The sequence below is a fragment of the Urocampus carinirostris genome, chromosome 10 (assembly GCF_059441175.1).
Source record: "Urocampus carinirostris isolate Australia breed hairy pipefish chromosome 10, RoL_Ucar_1.0, whole genome shotgun sequence".
Classification (NCBI taxonomy): Eukaryota; Metazoa; Chordata; class Actinopteri; order Syngnathiformes; family Syngnathidae; genus Urocampus; species Urocampus carinirostris.
This window is the reverse complement of record NC_142358.1, coordinates 17,786,945-17,809,923: the sequence shown is the minus strand read 5'-3', so window position 1 is coordinate 17,809,923 and position 22,979 is coordinate 17,786,945. Positions and strand designations below refer to the sequence as shown.

Here is a 22,979-nt window from a genome sequence, read left to right as displayed (position 1 = left end):
CCTGCCAGAGAGCAACAGGTAAAGAGGTGGTAACCAGGGTGGGAAGAGCGGTTTATAATGTTAACTCTGTTGCGGTATTGCAAACCACTTGTGATAACTGTACTTTGGCTTTTTTATACTTTAATTTTGCTCAATATGTTGGGATTAGGAGGGATTGGTATATTTATTCTTAGTGTTTTAGTTGTTAACTGAGCCTATTTAACCCTAATTATAATCATTACAACCTAGTAATAGCATAAATATTACATGGTAATAACATAACAACTTGTTTTTTAGAAATGCATGTCAAACAAGTAGCCCTTCAAGCCAATCAGTTACAAAAAAAGTATTTTTCAGCTTCACAAAGGTTTGTGACCCCAGCTGTAAATGTTACTACGACCAATGCACAAATCGGCCGAGATGAGACCAAGTCACAAATATTTTTATATTCAAGTATATCGCAAGGGTGTTTGTTTGGTCTTCGCATTGGGCCACCAAATCAAAAGCTCAATTTCTGGGTAATATTTGTGTTTTGATCTGCTTTTTGCACGTTTGGCCTTAGGTGACATTTTCCAGTGATGAACCCTTTTTCGATCTGCTAATTCCATAAATTCTGTGGCTGCATCCTTACGTTTGCCCCATTGTTTTCCCCTTCCCACGCCTACATGCCTACAATTTGCTATTGGTGTCATTCAACCAAATTACCGCATATAAGCTGGCTGAGCAGCCAAACATAGGTCTTTCGTGATAGTAGGGAACGGCACAGCCAATCACGTTGGTCATATGCGTCTGTGCTTCAGTAGAGAATGTGAACCCTTTGTGCACTGCTACGTGAACTAGATGTTGATCAATCGATCTTTTTTTATTGGTAATCACATAATATTGGTGGGTACAGCACAATGATTGCTCAATATTGGCGGGGACTCGTCACCTTTATCCCTGTGAAAACTACGCCCTTGGTCTATTGTACCAGAAATTATTTGATTGACAGGTAACATATAACCTTTTAGGGAAAAAAATCAGTGACGCTCGTTTTTAGTGTGTGCGCATTGATGAAAGAGACCACTTTCTCTGGTTTGTGTGCGTGAGACGATTCATCCTAAAGAGACGTTTGCTCATAGGCCAACTCCATGAATACAAATTCAGGAAAGGACGAGTGCACCTTGCTTTTCTCGTCTCATAGTGGGCAAAAACAGACACCCACGCCACCATTCCTCCATCCAATCACAAACGCAAAATGCTCTGACTTCACAGGGCCGCTGACTCATCCATTCATACATTTGGTTTTATTATTTATTAGTCCTCGAATCCCATTTGGAGTTATTGAGGGGGGGGCACATATTTATAATGAAGGAAGCCTTTGTCCCACAGCAATGGCGCTGTTGAAACACACCAGGTGAGTTTGTTACTAGAAGGGAGGGGATGAGAAGCCAAATAGTGAGTTTGTTTAACATGATGTGCAGGGATAGTTAGTCAACTTGATTCCAGTACAAGGGAAAAGTTTACCTGATGTTGAGGCAGCACAGAGGATAAGTGTGTGTACAAGGAGAGAGAGAGAATGAGTGGGTGAGAGAGAGAGAAAAGGGGAGGAGACAGCTAAAGGAAGGGAGTGGGACAATATAGTAAGAAGGTTGAGGTCCAACACAGAGTTGAATCATTCCCTCAGACTCATGCAACTTCTCTTGCATTAGCACCTGCCCCGTTTCAGCAGCACACAGGTGGAAACAGTCTACCTTTGGATACAACATGGATAAAGCGTCACACAACATAGTCACCACGTATTTACAAAATGCAAACACACAACTGCTGTAGTTGAGAGAGGCCAGAAAAGATTACCTGACACGGGACTTGACACAGTACTGTCTGTCCGAAGGAGCTGGAAGGAGAGCCGAGGCATCGGAACGCTGGAGCTCAAGGATAAAACATGGACGCTGCGTACATCACTGCACATCTGGAGGTGAGTGAGAAACACATCTGGGACTTTATTGTTGAGCTTTGCAGTTTCTTTTCATATATTACAAATTCTTGTTGGAATTATTCACAGTTTTACTTGGTTGGGCATTTAAAAAATATTGGTGCCATGATGATAATGTATTACACAACACATACAAAAGAACATTTACTACATAAAGTCGTACAGTATGTTTGGAAAGTGATTATCAAGTATGGTTATTTTAATTTAGTGACAATCATTTCAACTTATATAGTCAGATAGGTCCTTCTACACTAGAATGAGTCGTTATGAGGAATATTCAGTATTTTGAATAATAAAATACCCTCCTGTTGTCTTCATTTTTTGTATACAGCTTACAGGAAATTTGGATAAAAACAACATTTAGTTTTTTCTACTATTGGGAAAAGGCATTACATTTAAAGTAAAAAAAACAACAACATTTAGAGGGTTTTTTTCAAAATTTTTAACAACACAGTAGCACGTTATTCTCATCTGAATACAAAAAGAGGTTAAAAGGGATGGTGTGTATTATTTACTGGTTTAAAAAACTTAATGCAATACACAATCTGTCATATAAACATGCTTACTTTTTTTAACTGCCATACTTGTAGGTTGAGAAATTTGTATTTGTTTTACATAACATGAGGCTCACTAAGACAAACAGACATTATCATCCGCCATTTCACTGCTACGGGTACCCAAAAAAAAAGCTTGCAAAAGGCTTGCCAGAAAACAAACGAGTTGCACGACACAAAACAGCAGCATCTAGTAGCCATTTGTCAATACACAATGCCCTTTTAAGTACTGGCAAGTTTTTATGACAATAATTAGATCGCTTAGCTTCACCAAATGCACAGGTTGAAGATGTGCACTAAACCCAAATATTGTAAAATTATACAATAAAGGTCATTACCAATTATTCGTAACTGTGAATCTTTGTACCATGTTTTGAGAATTGCTGTGTTAAATTGCTGCAGAAATGGATGGCTCTTTTGCCCTTTTCATTAAGTGTGACTCCTGCCTCCATTTAATTTTATTTTAATATAACCACATTTTAAATTGTTTTAATGTACTCATTGTTTGCATTAAATATAATTGTTTTGTTATGTCAAGTCAAGTTATGTTTATTTGTATAGCCCTTTATCACAAAGAGTCTCAGAGGGCTGCATAGACCACAGATTATTGCAAACCACAGACTATTATGACACCATCCCCTTATCTGAAACCTACATGAGGGCAAATAATACACAGATATTGTCAACCCGAAATATAGGTTATTCATATGCTATAGAATAAAAGTGTGTTTTAAGCATAGATTTAAACATTTCCACTGAGGTTGCAGATCGAATCTCAGGGGGTAATAGCATTCCACAGCACACGGGCCCGAACGGAGAACGCTCTCGAACCTGCGGATCTCTTCTTGGCTCTTGCGATCACTAGTAGACCAGCATTTTAATATTTATTGCATGCCATTTTTTAAAAAGTTTCTGTGTTTTCGAGAAATAATTAACCCTACCTTAATTTCGGATGGACTAAGGATTTCCCGAATGACAGTCTTTGAGCCATTTATGGCCCACGTACTACTTTTGAATGGCCTGCAGCACTTATATTGGCTCCAAAAATGCTTTTGTGCATTGTGCACCTTTTTAAATATCCAGGAGGCAAATTGACTGTTCGCAATTTTGAAAAAAGAATCCCCTCTCCCCATAAAAAGTTTCCTTTTTGTACAGTTTTAAATTTAACTAATAGAAAGCTATTTAGATTTCTGGCAAATAAACGGATTAAATAAAAACGAGATTTTCGTGTGCTTAATACATTTTGAAAAATCTTCCTATCAAAATACTACGTTCTTCTTTTTTTTATTATTCCCTTCAAATGACATAAAAATTGGACACCTCGAGGATAGAGCAGGGGTCTCCAACCTTCTTTTTATTATAAATAGGCTCAAAGGGCACTCAGTTTGATATACATGTTTAGTATGTTGTTACTATGTTATTACCATGTTAAGTATTGGAAGTAAGGTTGAACAGACTCAGTCAACCAATAAAAAAAATTATTTTACTAGAAGATCACAATGAGCCGTCACTGTTGAGCTATTTTTAGAACAGGTCTGTGGACCCTTCAGCTTTCTTCAAGGGGGACACTGATGCCCGCGGGCATTATATTGGAGACCCCTGGGATAGAGGATGGTTTTATTATTAGAAAAAAAAAAAAGATTGAAAAATGTTTGACCCTGTACATCTACCATGTACTCAATTTAAGCAACTTTCATGACTACTGATTATTTGCGTATGTTTGAATGATGTGATGTAATATCATAAGAACTAGTACAGTGGCTTTACAGGATTTGGAGTATCAGTACTTTCGATTAGACAGAAAAAAACGCTCTCCTTTCTTTTACGGTTCATGGGTGACGGATCGCTTAACCATCTGGGTTGTAGGGGCACTACTTCCTGTGGTGTGTCTTGGGTGGCGCCCGTCCCTATCCAGGCCAGTTATTTTGTTACGGGTTTGCTCACGCATATGAAACAGATAGTATTGGTTTCCATGGTTACTATCAAAAGGAGTAGCCTCCTGATCTGACTCAGATACAGCAACTTCATCATCTGGTCGCTGTTGTTTTGTCAGTGTAAAACGTCATCCCGCTCTTCAGAGACGAACAGGATCTTAGCATTGGAGGCCAGTGGTGTGTGTATGAAAACACTGAATTCTAATACAAAATCATGTATCATTGGGGGAAAACTATTTCGTTCCAACATTTAAAGTAGGCCTGTTTTGTTCCTATTGATCTTGAACAATACGCATTAGCTCCTGTCTTAATTGTGCTCCAAAAGTGCATCAGAGAAAATACAAAAAACATGACTATAGTAAAAGCTATTGACTACTGTAATTAGTCGTATTTTGGGGGGTTCTCAAAGGTACATTGTGTATTATTAAGCGCTTCCTAGTAATTGATTATGAAAACAATGAAGCACATGAACAATCATATAAATGCTATCAAGTTGAGAAATGTGTGTTTATTTTACATAACATGGGGCTAACCTAGAGGAAACTGACATGATGGTCCCCTTTCCTGCTACTACGGGTACCCCAAAAATCAAAAACCATGTGAAAGGCTGGGAGAAAGAATTTGAGTAAAAATGTTGCGGATCACTTTGAGTCTCTGTAGTTTTTGGTTGTTTTTCCTTGTGCTTGATAGAACTGGTTTTCAGTTGCTCTACACAATACAGTGACATATAGTGGTTCAATAATACACACTATCCCTTTGAGTTAAATACTTCATTTCAGTTTTGGCTTTCTTACTATTAGTATTTTTTATGAGGCGTATAGTTACTTGAATGCAGTTGAGCAATGTCACTAAATATAGTTTAATAAGGTAAAATACATTTCTCAAGTATAATTTTCCATCCATCCATTATCTGCAATGCTTATCCTCAGTAGGGTTGTGGGGGTGCTGGAGCCCATCTCAACTGTCTGTTGGCAGTGGGAAGGGGACACCCTGAAGTGGTTGCCAGCCAGTCGCAGGGCACACAGAGACAGACAACTTACTCGCTTATTCACATCTAGGGACAATTTGAACCGCCCAGTAACCTCACATGCATGGGTTTTTTTAGGGAATGTCAGAGGAAACTGCAGAGCCTAGAGAAAACCCACAGGCACGGAGAAAACATGCAAACTCCGCACAGGAAGGCTGGTAGCTGGATTTGATCTCATGACTTCAGAACTGTGCCTCAGACACTCTAACCACTCAGTCGCCGTACTGCCCATAGTGTACCTCCAAAATTTAAAGGCAAAAAGCTTGCATAATTTTAACAAGTAATACAAACTCTGATTATCTGTAGTTTGAATTGGCCCTTGTGCCTTGTAGCACTCATTTTCATTGTACTGCCCAAAACATTGACATCTAATAGTCACCTATTGCACAGTCCCTTTAATGACATTCAGTGCACACACAAAATGGCTAAATAGTCTGGACTTGTGCTGCTGAAGACATTAGTCACACAGGGGAAAACTCACACAACACAACCATGCATTAAAACACAGCTTCAGTTCATTATAAGCAAGCAAAATAACGCTTACGGTACATTTTGAGTTAAAAAGCAGCGGGCAATTGAGTCGGCGCGTCGTGAGGCCGCCACCGCTGTTTTAATGCAAAAAGCAGGCCGTCTTGTGGTGTTTTTTACTTGCTGTCAGCCACCACTGAGATGTCAATATTTCCAACCCGGCTTGTTGAAATGGGGAACTGTCTCCTGGTCGCCACAATGATCCTTAACACTGCGTGTTAGTGAGTTGTAAACGTTTTGGAACAAGTACCACTTAAAAAGGTGTCACCATTCTATGACTCATGTGAAAATACAGTAAAGTGGCCCTTTAAAAAGTGGGCTTAAAGGCTTATGTAAATTCTATTTTTTAACCTTCACATTTAAAGAAAAATCTCAATCTGATTTTAAAATGCATTATTTGTATAGATAATCAATCAATCTATCTATCAATCTATCTATCTATCTATCTATCTATCTATCTATCTATCTATCTATCTATCTATCTATCTATCTATCTATCTATCTATCTATCTATCTATCTATCTATCTATCTATCTATCTATCTATCTATCTATCTATCTATCTATCTATCTATCTATCTATCTATCTATCTATCTATCTATCTATCTATCTTGTGACTTGAATACGTGATGAATTAAGAGTTATTTTACATGAAAGAGTATTAACTTTAAAGCCCCCAGTGTATAATATATGACCACTAGATGGCACTGTGTTGTCTATTGCGAACACAAAAACAGTGCCTCAGAGCACAACGTAGTAGCAAAACGACAGACAACAATGGCAGTAACCACTGGGCAGAAATTCCACTATGTAAAATAAATACACATTTCTCAACCTATGTTTTTCATAAAAATTAACATTTGTACAATACCTCTTGTGTTTTTGCCTAGACTTCTTTTTTTACTAAGGAAAGTTTTTGTACCACTAAAAGGCACTAAATATTACACACTTTCCATTTCATTTTACATGCCATTCGATAACATCGTGTTACTTTTATTAATTACATGAGGCCCTTTGAGGACTGATCCGCAGATGTGGCCCTCAGTGAAAATGGATTTGACACCTCCTGTATTGGTTTAGTTTAACTCAAATCGTGTGCTAAAAAGACACAGAAGAATACAAACTAAGGAAAGTGGCCAAAACGCATCATTTTTGCCCACCCTTTTTGAGCTTTATGGCTAGCCATAGCAGCTCCCTTTAGGTGGGGATCGCCGGCTGCCACACAAAAATATTCAATCAGCCGACACTACTTGTTGGAAAGATTCCACTCATTTATGAATACTGATTTTTATGTAGTAGTAACAATACTTGTACTCCTCTCTATCACGTCATTTGCGCAAGGAATGGGAGAGCTTAAGATTAGTCACATGGCCCAGCATGTGTACAGGCTGTTGTGATTGTACGGGCCTCCAAAATTTATTCGGTAGAGTACTTTAAGCTTTGTTTTGAGAATGTTGCACTCCTAAGTATATCTTAATGGCAATTTAACTAATATTGACTGCACCCATTGACTTGAAATTGTCAGTAGTCCGCAAACGAGTGTTTTAATAGCAGCACAATGTGTTACTTTTCTGTACTAGATTTTTCCCCGCTGATTTTTTTAAAACTGGAAAAATGGACGAGAGTGGATCATTTTTATGTTGTTTAAGTCTGGTGCGGCTTGACAAAGACAAAGTTGGGTTTCTTTTTTCGTGTGGCTTTTAATCAGGTGTGCTCTGTAGTCCAGAATTTACGGTAATTCATATCTTACAAATTTAATATGAATTCAAAGGCCATAGTTTGACTAGAATTGGATGGCGTATGGGCACGTGTGCTGCAAAGTTCTGAGGTCATGAGATCAAAACTTCCTGTGTGGAGTTTTTATTTTTTTTTCCCGGTTCCTCCCACATTCCAAAATCATGCATGTCAGGTTAACTGGCCGGTCCAAATTGTCCCTAGGTGTGAATGAACGAGTGAGTTGGCTGTCTCTGTGTGCCCTGCGACTGGCTGGCAACCAGTTCAGGGTGTCCCCTGCCCACTGCCCAAGGATAGCTGGGATGGGCTCCAGCAACCCCACAACCCTACTGGCGATAAGTGGTGCAGATAATGAATGAATGAATGAATGGATGGTGTATATTCTTCAACTGTCAAACCAAAAAAAAAAAGAAACAAAAGAAATCCAAAAGAAAAATGGAGAGATAAAGAGTACGAGAAGAGGAATTTGGGAAAAGAAACATAGGAAGAGCAACAGGAAGGAAAAGTTGAGGACCAAGCGTAACATGAAAACAGCGGCGGCGGATAAATCAGCCAGCTGCGGTGACACCAGGGGCCGTTCGTACGCCTCACTCTTCCGCAAAAACATAGAAGGCTTTGGAAAAAAAAGAGAATAAAATGGCGCAGGAAGGAGCCATTGAAGTAAAAAAGACATGATGGAGGAAGAGGAAAAGGCAAATTGAAATAAACAGATAAAAAGAAGGCATGGGATTTCCAAGTTGTCTGCTGCTCAGGGGGGTTAGGTCACAACCTCAGGCAACCACAAACCTTTTCACCCTTGCCCAACAAGTCTCTTTTTTTTCTCCAAAATCATAAAAATGTCAATATAGAGTTGAGGCTGCACGTTAAATAAAATAAAAGGGGAATATTATAAAATAGTAACTATCAAGGAACCAAAACTTAAAATACAACTTTGCCTAGTGAGTATCATAACTCAACTGTTTTTTAGTCAGTTAATAGCAACTAACAAAAAAGCAGCCCTCGTAAGAAAAATTAAAACAAATTTGCTTAATTAATACTACAAGCATAACACCTAAATAATGCCACATTTAGTCAACATGTTTTTTTTTAATTAAGTCTTTTATTCTTTCAAGATTAGGACTTTTTGTATCCTATATTGGACTTCAGGGTGGCAATTTCATTGTGCATATGACATGTTTCAATGGCAATACATTCTATTGTATTGTATTGTATTTTATTCCATTCTATTCTATTCCATTCTATTCTATTCTATTCTACTCTATCATTGAGCAAGTAAGACAATTTTGTTCTTGTGATATGACTTTCATTTTTTTGCACGATTACATTTCATTATTGTTACATTGTTACATTTATCTGGTAAAAAGAAATCAACAACCATGTACGTTTTTTAAAAAAACTAATTGTGTTATTGGGAAATCACTACTTCATTTTCTATGATGGACTAAAAAATGCTTAAAACTTGTTTTTTTAATTTTGGGGTTTTGTCATTCTATGAAATTTTATCAGAATTTTATTGAACTGCCTTGTTAGGCCATAAACAAAGCTGTGCGACGATCAGTCACATAATCTTAAGCTTTCTCGTCCCTTGCCCATATGACAACGTGATAGTTGCCCATTGCACCCACTTGGCCACGCCCGTATGGCGCCAGCTGCGGCTCATTGCCTGATTGGTTTCCCTCCTATTTAAACTCAGTGCTCTCATTCACTCATTGTCAGTCCGTCAACGAACCTCTGCACTTGCAAGACTTGTGTTTTGACTCTGTCCAGTTTCCTGCTTGTGTATCCAGTATCAGGTATCAATCCCACCAGTCTTGTCCTGTCAGGTATCTTGCTCCAGTATCCAATAGTGATCTCGTCTGTCTCCTCCTGCCCAGTATCTTGCTCCAGTCTCCAGTATCCGATATCGATCCCGCCTGTCTCGTCCTGTTCGGTATCTTGCACCAGTCTCCAGTATCCGGTATCGATCCCGTCTGTCTCATCCTGTCCGGTATCTTGCTCCAGTCTCCAGTATCCGATATCGATCCCTTCGGTCTCGTCCTGTTCGGCATCTTGCTCCAGTCTTCGGTATCCTGTATCGATCCCGTTTGTCTCATCCTGTCAGGTATCTTGCCCCAGTATCCCGTATCGATCCCGTGTGTCCCGTCCGGTATCTACCCGTGTGTCCTGTATCGATCCCATCTGTTCTGTCGGGCCTCAATCTCGTCTGCCTCTGACTTTTCTGTCTCACTTCTTCCGCCCAGCGATAGTCGCATCCCTGGAGTTCGTGTTCACGCGCATGACTACCACATTCCCTTAAAATAAAGCTTGTGTGAAAACGTTACGTGTCTGGGTCTGTGTGGGTTCTGACAGATAGAGAGGAGACCAAGTTTTACTACTACAACATAAAAAAATTCAAATCAGGCTTTTGAATTTTTGTCAGTACAGTACATTGATTATTTTTTAGTGAATGTTTTAGTCACCATATGTTAGTATCATAATGCCAATTGAATTAACTATGGCTGTTCTGCTAGTTAATCAAGATTGAGCGCTGTAGACACAGTCTGCCAACTTAGTGTTTTAATCACGGCAAAATGCGTTACTTGTCTGTCCTACACATTACCCCAGTGATTCTGCTAAGATAGCGATCTGACGCCATAGGCAAAGTTCATCCATTATAATTACTCCAGCCCTTTACCCGTTCTTCACTTTGACATTGAGAGAACTTGGCAGAAATTGCATTGATGCTTTGTTTTTATTAAACAACATTGTTAGTGACATTTGTTCGCTAATATTGTTATAGCTTGGATTCTACTTTTGTTCTCCTAATCTGACTTTATATTACCATAAAAGTCTCTTTATTGTGTTTTGTCTTTTATCTGTGGTAATTTGTGAAAGATCTGGCTGTAACCTGCCCCAGCTGCCTGAACCTTTGAACCTCTTTTAGTAGATGAGGAAAGTACAGGAGAGACATCTTCTTCTTGTACTCAGTGCGCTATTAACAGTCTGGTCTGTAATTGCCCCGGCCTCAGGTAAAACGCTCCCCTGCTGGACGGGGCCGGCCGTCATGCCATGATGGACGGGCCCCGACAATCCCACGCTGCTTTTCTCATGACCTTTGAACCTATGCAGGGCGTAGCCAATCGCGTACGCATAAAGGTATAAACAGATACAGTCACACCTCTAACCTCATGTTAACCTGTTTCCTTATAGCGGGGAAAGATTCGTAGGCCATTGCGGTGTCATCATGTGTTCACCCGGGCCCTAAACACTCACTTATCTCGCAGTTAATCGATTCAATGGCTCGTAAAGAAATAAAGGAGAGCAGGCAAGGCTTGTAATTGATTTGGGGTTTATGTTGTAATTCGTTATGTTATGGGGTTTTTCAGGTCAGGGTGATTCAATTAGTTTCTGAAAGGCTTCACTTTAGTTTTGGTTTTCATTTTTTTTTTTCATACACCGTACAGATCTGGCTTGTCAAACTCAAATGGATTGAAGAGCCAAATAAGGAATCCAACTACAAGCCAATGGCCGGCCTTATTGAATGTTAAAAAGTTAAAATGACGCATATAGGGTAATTAACTTAATAATAAAGCTAAAATATATAAAGCAATATTTTCTTGTGACTCTGCCTGTAATCTTTTATTTTCAACAGGCACAAAAGCGACATTTTCTTGACACTAAAATCCCCGTTACATGAATGTGCAGGCACCAATCGTAGCCTTTATTTCATATGTAAGCAAAAGTGGGCTGAAAGCATTTCAAAGAAAACACAATAGCAATATTTCAACATTCGGTTAACTACAATGAAATAAAGTGTAAGGAGAAGTACCATATATATATATATATATATATATATATATATATATATATATATATATATATATATATATATATATATATATATATATATCATTTTTACTCATTTTATATGTTGCTATTTTTTCCTTTTTTCTTTCACACCTTTTCACAAAAGAATGCAGAAGAAGAAAATAAAAAAATAACAAAAAAAAATCTATATTGTGCAATACCCAAAAGCAATATTGCTCCACGACATTACTTTGTGTTTGTTGACTTAATCAAAATCAAGATTATACAAATTATGTCGAATCTGACTGGGATTCTATGTCAATTTACAACCAATACACTCAGGCTGACTTGTGATAAAATATCAGTTCAATTTTCATTTGTTTAGAGATGTTCGAAGTATAAACAGAACTGCATTGTGAATGTATCGTCTTTAAAATTATTTATGATGAATAAATAAAGTTAATTTCTATCTTTTCTTTAAACTATTTATCGTTATTTGCACTTGACTTTTTTCCTGATGTTTAATAATTAACATTAGATGTTTCCAACGTGGACAGCTGAGGTGCCCACGAACCTGAAAAGCTTGCCAGTGTTGGGTCATTGTGATTCTCTAGTGAAATTATTTTTTAGTGGTTGACCAAGTTCATATAACCCTACTTCCAATAATTAACCTCGTAATAATATAGAACAAAATTATAAATTGTTATTTTAGAGATGCATAACAAACGGGATACCCTCTGCGCTAAGTAGTAACAAAAATTGGCTATAATACAATCCACTGTGACTTGAAGTCACCCAAATTTACCCTTTGTTTCCATTTTTTGGGGCCAAGCACTATACAGGGTTTTTTGGGAGTACCCTTGGCAGCAAGCTGGTGGAAAATCATGTGAGTTCCCACGAGGTGGGCCTCATGTTATTTAAAATAAATACACATTGACATAAAATTATTTGTTTAAAATGATCGTTTGTATGATAGTTCATGTATTTTTGCTCACTATTTAAATCAATATTGTTTTTTTTTAAATAAATGAATGTTTTATTACCACTACGAGGCACTAATTAATACACAATGTCTCTTTAAATGTATTCATTGTGAGAAGTGTCTACGTTGTTGATGGTACAGGACAGAGACATGCTTCAATTTTCTTCCCTTGGCTCATTTTTTTTCTTCATCCTAATCATCTAGTCTATTGTTCATGACTTGATCGTAACCTTGTATCTGAAATGAGAGGAGGTTAACAATGAAACTTTTTTAACATATGCAGGCTTGGCCCATTTATTTTCTTCTTTTTTACATACACTCTTTTGTACACTTCGCCTCAATTTTCACCTCAGGAGGCCGGGAGCTTAATGAGCAGTTGACTTATTAACATTTGTGTCGCGATGGTATGCAGTTGACCCTGCTTGTAATTATCTGACCTCCCAGTTTGTGGTCATGTTCCCATGCACACACAAAAAAGACGAAATGCGTGGACTACCACATCAGCGGGAAAAACTGATCTTGTTGTTTGTCATTCCTCATAAACTCGGTGGGGGTTTTTTGGGCCCGAGGCTGATTACAAGTCAAGGAGATGAGAATTACTGCAAGTGGTAGCATAGCCAGGCTCTGGATCATTGTAGAAACTAACTATGTAGCCCAGATTAGTTTTTTTATTCACGATTCATTGTTAATTGGAGGTTGGGCCAAATCTATTTGATTCACTCAAAAATATGTTCCTAGCGGTGAAACGAACGTGTTGATCGGTTTAAAGGGACACATTATATATCGCTGTATTGTTTAGTCTACCCAAAAAACGAGTGGTACAAAGCATAGGAAGATGACAAGCTATGGAGACTCAAAGTGACCAAACCGCAACAATTTTTTCAAATTTTGTTGCCTAGATGTTCAAAAAGTTTTTGTTATTTATGAAGACGGATAACCTGTTTTTTTCCCCGAAAGGACAAAAGAACGTTTATTTGATAGCTTATGTATTTTAATTTGAAATACACTTTTTACCATTAGGAGGCGCCAAATAATACACCATGCCCCTTTAGTTATTTTTGAAAGATTGATGCTTCAAATTGGAGCGAATCGAATCCTTCTTCTTTGAAAAATATTGAGATAGGTAAAAATCGTATCGTGTTATGTTTCTTACAGTATTTACTGTTCACTAGTTGAGGTTGGAATGTAAAATAAGAAAAGTTCCTTTGTTTTGTTTTCTGGCTCAGAAATGTGAGTAGGCATCAAACAGATTGGTTATTTGAGCACAAAAAAACAATTTACCCAGAATATCCAAATGTAATTACTATTATATGACACATGGTTGTGGAGTACTGATCTAATCGAGTGATTTTGTGGCAATACCTCGTCTCTTTTCAATGTATATGAAGTGAAGACGGTGTACACCACACTATCAGGATTCAAATATTAGGAATTAAAGGAAAGTGATTAATGTCTTGCAATTTAAGGGAATAGTAGAGGACCCTACCAGATATTGGTATCAATAGAGATAACAGTCTTATATTAAGGTATCGATACTCACAATGGTGGTTGATACCAGTATTTTAAACTTTATTTAAAAACATACGTTTTGTGAATCTTAAGTTATCTTATAAGGGACTATGTGTATTATCTAGCGTATCTCAGTGGTGGAAAAACAATGCTCTTTAAAAACCCAATATTGATTTGAATAAGAAGCAGAATTACATGAACTAATATATAAACCTGCATCCTTTTTAATACTTGTAGGTTGGGAAATTTGTATTTATTTTACATACAATGAGGCTCACCTAGAGGGGGCCAACATTATTGTCTGGGATCTTGCTGCTATGAGTACGTCTGAAAACCCAAAATTTTGTGAAAGGTTTGACAAAGAAATGAGATGAAAATGGTGCAGTTTGGTCACTTTGCGTATCTGTAGTTTGCATAACTCATTCTGCTTTTAGCGATCGTTTTCGGGTGCACTTCACAATACACCAACATATTGTTGTCAAATATTACTGTATCCCTTTAATTTCAAACAATTATAACCAATAATTTTATTGTGGGATGTCTGATTTTTGTATTAGCGCTATCGGTGTCTGGTATCAGATCAAACACTACTTAAGTGTAAAGTATGAGAATGGCCAAAAATGTCATACCATTTGGTATCGGAATTTATTATAGTTAACTACTCAAAAAGCGAGTATTTGTGCTTGTATCAGTCTTAGGGTGTTGTTTGAGTGTTGAAGAGCTTTTCTCAAATAATTTGACATTGTTTTTAATTCCTCATGCTAGGTCCACCATGCTCCTTGCTAACCTCCTGCTCCTCATGGTCCTGCTTTTACCTCAAGCCTCGTCCACCGGCCAAGGTGACCCCGGAAAGGCCGACAATGGCAGGCTTGTTGATGCATCGCCCTCCGCCATGGAACCAACTGAATCCCCCCCAGGACCAAGCCTGGACCAGACCATCCAAAATCTCCTGTTGAAGCGCCTGGGCCTGCCGTCCCAGCCCAACCCTCGGCCCGGTGCACCCATCCCTCGGTACCTCATGGATCTGTACCGATTTCACCAGCAGCAGTACCACCTGCTGGAGGACCCTGCTTTTAGCTTCCCCAGCCAGCACGTGCAACAGGCTAACACCATACGCAGCTTTCACCACTCAGGTAAGCCTACCATTTCCAAATGAGAGTGAGGAAAAGGACCTTTAGCCAATACCATGGAAGCTGCTTGCATGTTCGTTTTTATCAGCACCTGGTGATGAAAACATCTACTTTATGACAGGCTTATTTAACAATCAAAACATGTCCTACAGGTCATGCACTCAATAGATTGGACAGGTTCATGTACGTGTATACACACGCGTGTATGGATACAGTGAAGACATCTGGCAAAATTCGTGAATGATATATGTTTACTTATTGAATCTGACACCTTTTAACATACTCACTTTTTAAAGTATATTTTTAAAACTGGTCTCAATTTTCATTTGGTTTTATCATAGCTGACAGGTAGATTATTGCTTTTCTGGAAAATGAAAAAAAAAGGTGTCGGAATTAACATTGTAATTTTAGTTCTAATCAGCAAAAAAAAGTCCAATCTTATTTCTTTGAGGCAGTATTATTACTACCATATTCTTTATTCTTATTTTGGCTAATAATTTAATGTAAAACATCAAAGCAGAATGCAATCGGTCCTAAATATAAAAAACCGAAATGTATTTATTTTTATATATGGGCAACACAAGAATAACTTATCTAACGTTGATACAGGATTTTACACATTTAACATTTTATTTTACTCATTTTACAGACATACTGTTTCGTCCATTTCGATTCATTCATTCATTTTAAGAAGGTTTTTGTTAAAATCAGCTAAGTTGCACCAAAATGAACAAAATCTTGTATAATTTGCCATATCATACTGTATCACGAAACTTTTATTTTTTTTTCTTGCGTATATATTGTTTTATTATATTAGAAAAGAGAAACATATATAAAAAGGGCTTGGAAATTATACTCAAATAAAAAAAATAATGATCGAAATGTATGAGGAAGAAAATATTTTTAAAAGTATGGTAAAAACAATACAAATAATGTTTGAAATTAACCAAATTATCTAATAAAAGAGCTCATTTTAAGTATGTGTTTTATAATTTTTCCAGATAAATTCCTACAAAAAATGTCTAACAAATTTATAAAAAAAATGTTATCTTAGTATTGTTTTTCCAATTTGATTTAAATGTTCTGCTCTCCTTGTGTGTGTGCAGTACACAATTTGGCAGCACTTAACTTCTCTTAAAATAAAGCGCTGAGTCAAGATTAGCGCCCAAGCTTCACTTTAATCCAAAACAGAGTAAAACTGAAACAAACAATGTAAAAATACAGTGAAACTGACACCACACCGCAAACAATTGACAAAATCTGTGAGGCAATTAGCAAATTCTAATGGAATACATTAAAAATATTAGAACAAACGTCTGAGCATCTCCTTCAAAATAACTATGGGAATCAATCTAAGTACTAAAATATTTAAAATGAACAAAACTAATTGTCTGCAAACAGAAGAATATTTCACATGGAAAGGTGATTACTTTTTTATTGTTTGCTCTATCAACATTTTTGCGGTGTAATATTAAGGAATTCAGGATAATTAAATAAAAATAAAAGCAAGTGAGAGTAGATAAAACAGTAAAACCTGGTTTTAAAACAAGTCTTTGTTGTTTTCTTAGAGCCCCTCACAGCGGAGGACCAGAAACGGGCACATATCTCCTTCAACATATCATCCATCCCCCTGGATGAGAAGGTGCTCTCGGCTGAGCTCCGCCTCCTACGCAGTGCCAGGACCACCTCCCACAGAGTCAACCTCTACCTCTCGGCCCAAGGTCTAGCCCCCCATACCACCCTGCTAGAAACCAGACTGCTTGCGGAAAAACCTCTACATAGTCCAAAAAACAGCCTTTGGGAAGCCTTCAGCCTGAAGGCGAACCTCTTTGACTCAGCTCTAAATGGAGCAGATCATCTCAGCTTCCTTCTCGAGGTGGTATCGGAGAACCACACCGATCAAGGGGCAGGGGCACAACATAGAGGGGGGCATTTGAGGGTGTGCAGGTCTGTGGGGCAGGACGAGCACAGCTGGGCCCAGGAGCGTCCCCTCCTGGTGACGTATAGTCATGATGGTCGCGGAGAGCCTTTGGCCAAGAACAGCAGGAGGAACTTCGGTGGGTTGGGCAGGAAAAATCGGAACAGAGACCAAAAGCGGGGCCCGGATAAAACCTATGATACATTGAACTGGGGCGGTCAAACAGGTAGGGTTAAACGAAATGGCGGTCGTGCAGCCAAGCTCAAGCGTCTTTCCCGAAACCGCTGTCGTCGCCATCCACTCTACGTGGACTTTAACGATGTTGGCTGGCACAAGTGGATCATTGCGCCCAGCGGTTATGACGCTTTCTTCTGCATGGGTGAATGTCGCTTCCCCCTGGCCGACCACATGAATTCGTCCAGCCACGCGATGGTGCAAACGCTGGTCAATTCGGTTAACGGCGCGGTTCCGCGGGCCTGCTGCGTGCCCACCTCGCTCAGCCCCATCGCCCTGCTCTACCTGGACCCCCAGGACCGCGTGGTGCTGAAAAACTACCAAGACATGGTGGTGGAGGGATGTGGGTGCCGGTAGCGTACTAAATGGAAACAGAGGAAGACAATGACAACACGATGGTGGCCAATTATGAAAATTCCAGCTCCAATGTAAAACAACACTGACCGTTGTTCCAATACATTGGATTGCGACCTTTGGAAATTATTAGTAAAAGCGAGGTATACATATACTGTATTCTTAATCGGATCAATTTTGAGCATTCTGAACCCCCTTAGTCATTTGTCCTATCCAGTGTCTTTTAAAGTTCAAACAAAAAATATTTTTACTCCAAAATTACTCTCTAATGGAGGTCTAACTTGTTCGTAAACTACATGACAAATACTCTAGACTTCAGTCCACATTACTGGTAATAACATGCAACACAGCTTTCACAAGTTCTTAAAGGGAATTTATTACTCAACGAGTCAACAATTCCACTACTAATTCGCATTGTTGTTGAGAATGACTGATCATAAATGGTTTACATCTGGATTAGCTCTTACTCACTAAAAAGTCAACAAACCAAATTTTCTGTTTATTAGCGTACAAAACAGCCATTATCACTAATAGGAATTTAATAGATTTTTCACAAGTAACATGTCCAATATGCCTATCAACATTATTATTTGTCGTAGACTGATGATATTCTTTTTACATATCTGTTCTCTTTGATTAACTAAATAGTTATAAAAAACAATATTACTGTTTATCAACATACATCACACACATCACAATTTACTGATGGAAGTTTACTAGATTGCCCAACCTGTCAACAAAAGGACCATACTCTTTCTCATTGTTGTTTAAAGTCGCTTGATGTTGTTTACATCTGAATTCACTTTGATGAACTAAGTAGTAAACAATGTTTTTGCTGCTTATCTTCCCTGGGGTCGCTGGTACACTAAATGCAGTTTTTAGAAATGATGTTAATCGGTTAAGAAATCAGTACATGTGTACCTTGCTTAAGCTTTTACAATCCATCAGTTGCTCACAAAGAGGTTCTCTACCATAATATAAGTATTTTGCAGCAGGAAAATCAAATCAACACGCTTCTTTTTTTATTTGACATCGTATTGCCCAAGCAATAAACAGCATTGATCAAAACATTCTGCTAAAAACTACAAAAAGGGTTAGGACTGTCGTGAAAAGCAATTCTATGTCAACAGCTATTTAAAAATTATACATTACCAATGCTGAGAAAGAAATGACAGCACCATTGCTCTGAATGTACATTATTTTTATTTAAAGACAACTTTTCTTTGCAGACGTGAAGATGATTAAACCATATAAATCTGCCACTGTGCCGTCGTTTAACTTAAAATGTATTTAAAGGCTGCAGTGTGGCGGTATATTTAATCTTGGTGATATTTAAGATAAGCTGCACACTCTTGTGGAGTGAGTTTCGGGCTTTAAATGTTTGTGAGTCATGTCAGCTGAGCAACTTTCATAACATAAGTGTCCGCTAACAAAGCTATGTTTAGATGCGCAAGTTGGTGTGTGCGCCTTTGTTTTAGGGATTGAATAGACAAGTTCAGTATTTTTCAACTGGCGTGCGGGAACCTTTTTTGGAAAAAAAGCATGCCATTGCTCAATATTGTTGCTTTCTTTTAGTGACTTTAACATTCACCTATATCAGAAGATGGCAGCGGATAACTTTTTTGTAACTTTAATTTTGAATGTTTTGTAAAAAAATATATATAGTAGCTAGTCGCTAGTCTGTGTAAATCAACTAGTCGGTCGTCTTTGCTGAAGTCCGACATCAACTAGTTGCAAATAAGGTTTAAAGGAATTTATTCACGTATTGGCTTACAACTACACCAGGATTTTGAGAGTGTATAATTTGGTGGATTTGGTATTGTTTTTTTACTTTTTGGGAGGTTATTTTCAGGCATTTTGCAACAAACATACATTACATAATAAATAAATCACCGAGAAAAAAAAATTGGATAATGTGTTGAAGCTAAAGGCTTGAAGAAGACTCTTCCGTGAATTAACTTTGGACTCTTGTTCTATCAATCATTTCATCTCATTACTATGGCATATCATCATAAGAGCCATTTGTTAGTCCATCTAGAAATCTTATATCAGTATATCAGTATAGCGCCTAAATTACGATATACTGTACATTTGACATTTTCTGGGGTTCTTTTTTTCTCCTCTCTCACCCCTTTTCTTACTCTCTAGCAACAATACAGTCCATATAATCAGGGTCCAATATGCATTTTCACATTTATGTATATGGAGCTTGTAAAATGGGATCAAGCTGACTGAGATGGCCAAGAGAGCTACGGAGTTTGAACCAATGCTACTTAGTGTTTTTTAGATCTTGGACTTTGTGCTAAATTTTTTATGGTCTGTTAATTATTTGATTTAGCACCAAATTAGACTTTAAAACATTGTTGTTTTTAGCCCTTCCAACTGAGTCCAAACTTAGTCCAAATAAAGACTTTTCAATGTCTTAAAACTATCATTTGATCAACTTTAACTTTTCAATAAAACAAGGAGAGTTTTTGCTAGCCTGGGTGATTCGACCGGTTTACTCTATGGTTTTACAAATGACATTAAAAAGGTAACCTTGATTAGTTGCTATTTTATATTAGCTTTTTTAAATACCCAATCAACAGAAGAACTACTTCTCTCCAAATACATTTAGTGCGTAACATTGACAAGTCAAAGATAGGGATCAACTTCTCCAATGTTTTTTTGTTTTATTTTACAGAACGCGACATTGACTAGTGTCGTGGTTGACTAGTCGGATCAACACAAATTAGCGACTAGTCAACTACATCAAGCTTAAAGCTAATACTCCATAGGCAACATTTGTATGGCAAGACTTTCATCCATATTGCACCACATATCACTTTATGATTTTTGCAAAAATGTATACGGTACTCCAAGCATATAAAAATATTTTGCCAAAATGATAAGACTCCCTGCTAGTCTGTCATCAGATGATGTATGACAAAAGCACAAGGGAAATAATATTGGTAAAACGAAGATGTTACGTTTTGTAGGAGTTTGACAAACCAAATATTTCGCTGTTATTTCAAATTTGTTAAAAATTCAAATATGAGTCATTTGAATTAAAATACGCCCGTGACTAAAACATATGACAAAATATAAAAAAATATCTCAAAAAAAAAGAATTCAATATCAATTACTATATGAAACAAATAAAGAAAAAAGGAAGGAAAAACTGTTATCTTGGTCCCATCACCTTGACAGTCCAGATATTTTCACAATAATACATTCAGGAAATGATGATGATAAATTTGAAGAATTAAAGAAAAGAAAGGAATCACATCTTATCCTCATTGATAAATTTACACACATCAGATTCACCTTAACACAGTCACTCAACATATTTTTATGAGAGTATGGCAATTGGGAATCTCTACAATTCATTTTGTTATAATTTCTTTGAAAAATATATTTGTTCTGTAAAATATTATGAAAGCAATGTGTCAACATTTACTAGACTTTTGACATTCTCCCAAAAATCGTGATACAATCCCTAGTGCAAGTGTATACCATACGTGTGTTATTGTGTGTGTTTTGCGGGTCGTCACCGCTGCTGGCGTAAAGTCTTGTCCGCTGTGTCTGCATGTGTACAGAAAAATTTATGGGACATTTTCTGTGCCCTTTAAAACGAGAGTGTTTTACGTTCATATTTTTTCAAGTGTCTCTTTTTTGTGAAAACATCAATGCAGAAGCAGCTTGTAAAAGTGTTCAGAAAATGACATCTCAATAAAGAAAACAAACACAGAAAAGCTAGTGTGATTATTTTGTACTGTTACGTGCAATTTGGATTCTTTTTACCTTAAACTATCCAGACACACCAGTTCAAATAACATTACATCTTTAAATCCTTACCCGTATGTTTCTACAATATGTTCAATGCCTGTCCAGTTGTATGTAAAAACGGCATTCATTTAACAGCATTGTTGCCTATGTGGAATATGAATTAAGCGACAAAATGGACCCTTTTTATCCATAGCTGAAAATCGCTGTCGAGTGATGATGATGTCACAGTTCCTCAAACAATAGGCAAGGACAAATCTCAGGTGATCTGCGATTGGTAACTACCGGTATAAAAGACCAGAGCAACTGACTGGACCTTTATGTTGCTCCAGAGCTCCGGGCATGATCCTCTCCAGGAAGATGTTGAATAAAAATGAGAGAGAATGCAGCCTTGTCTCACACCGGCTGGGGTTTGAAACCACGCTCCAATCGTACCATTGATTAGTACCGCCAGGGTTGGGTAGGGTTACTTTAACTGGATTACTTTCAATTACTTTTGGATTACTGCAATACCAAATATGCTTATAAAAGACAAAAGAAACTAAATATGAATAAAATTACAAAATTTTGTGCAGGCTTGAGGAGTAACGGAATACATTGAGGTTTCTCTGGTGTTGTTCAAACTTCTCACATAGGATGCGCAGATTAAAAATCTGTCCTTTGGTGCTCCTTTACTCCCTGAAACCTGTCTGTTTTTCGGCTAGGATGTTTTCAGCCTCTGGTTTCAGGCTGTTCAGTAAGACCTTTAGCTTAACTTTGCATGGCTAATGAGACCAACGGTTCTGTAGTTGGAGCGTAGTTGAATGTTTCCTTTCTTTGGTAGTACAATTACTAACAGTTTTGTCCATGCATTTGGGCATTGTCCCATCATGCAGTGTGTCTTCAGCAAGTAGTCTGGCGGCAGCCATACTTGGCACCGTTCTTTGGGGGGGTGAAACAGATACTGTATACAAATTTTCTGCTCATGAGGTGGTTTAGGGAAAAATATTTAATAACTTATTTTGTATGATGACACTGTTTAAGGTTGCACTGCAGAACATACTAAAATAAATCAAAGTAAATTTTGCGGATTTTAATCATTCTATTATCTTAATTTAAAAAAGAGAAAACAGTGGGGATACAGCAAAAGCAGATATCCTTTTCTCATTTTAAATATTATTTTTGTGTGTGTAAGTTTTTTTAATTACTGGTACTAGATAAAAATTGTCCTAACCTGTGAAAAACAGGTGAAAAAAAGAATAAAATCCCAAATTACAGCAGAATTATTCACCAAAATTAATACAGGTTGAATTATCTGCTGAGCCACATTGACAATAAATGATAAAAAGAAAAACTTTATCCTGGTAATTTAGGCAATAAGATAATTCAACCTTTAAAAATAGAAATTGGTTCCAGGATATTGCAAATATTTTCAAAGGAGGGTGTTTTTCATAAAAAAGGTTGGGAAAGCCTGAGTTAATCATTTAATTATATAAAAGGTATTATCCATCCATCCATTATCTGCACCGCTTATCCTCAGTAGGGTCGCAGGACAATTCGGACCAGCCAATTAACCTGCAATGCATGTTTT

The 22,979-nt window shown here is 37.5% G+C and overlaps 1 protein-coding gene across 1 annotated transcript; it reads left to right on the top strand.

Annotated features, from left to right (window-relative positions):
• The first annotated feature begins 1,646 nt into the window (after positions 1 to 1,646).
• bmp16 (bone morphogenetic protein 16) lies at positions 1,647 to 21,364 on the top strand. The gene is made up of 3 exons (XM_088346221.1): positions 1,647 to 1,936; positions 14,774 to 15,141; positions 16,707 to 21,364. The coding sequence occupies exons 2-3, from the start codon at positions 14,781 to 14,783 to the stop codon at positions 17,645 to 17,647; spliced, it is 1,302 nt and encodes a 433-aa protein (XP_088202347.1). The 5' UTR covers positions 1,647 to 1,936; positions 14,774 to 14,780; the 3' UTR covers positions 17,648 to 21,364.
• Positions 21,365 to 22,979: the final 1,615 nt, after the last annotated feature.

Excerpts from the sequence above, each read along its gene's own strand:
- bmp16 (XM_088346221.1), top strand. The coding sequence starts at position 14,781 with ATGCTCCTTGCTAACCTCCTGCTCCTCATGGTCCTGCTTTTACCTCAA. Across the intron at positions 15,142-16,706 it reads ACGCAGCTTTCACCACTCAG|AGCCCCTCACAGCGGAGGAC; the intron begins GTAAGCCTACCA and ends TTGTTTTCTTAG.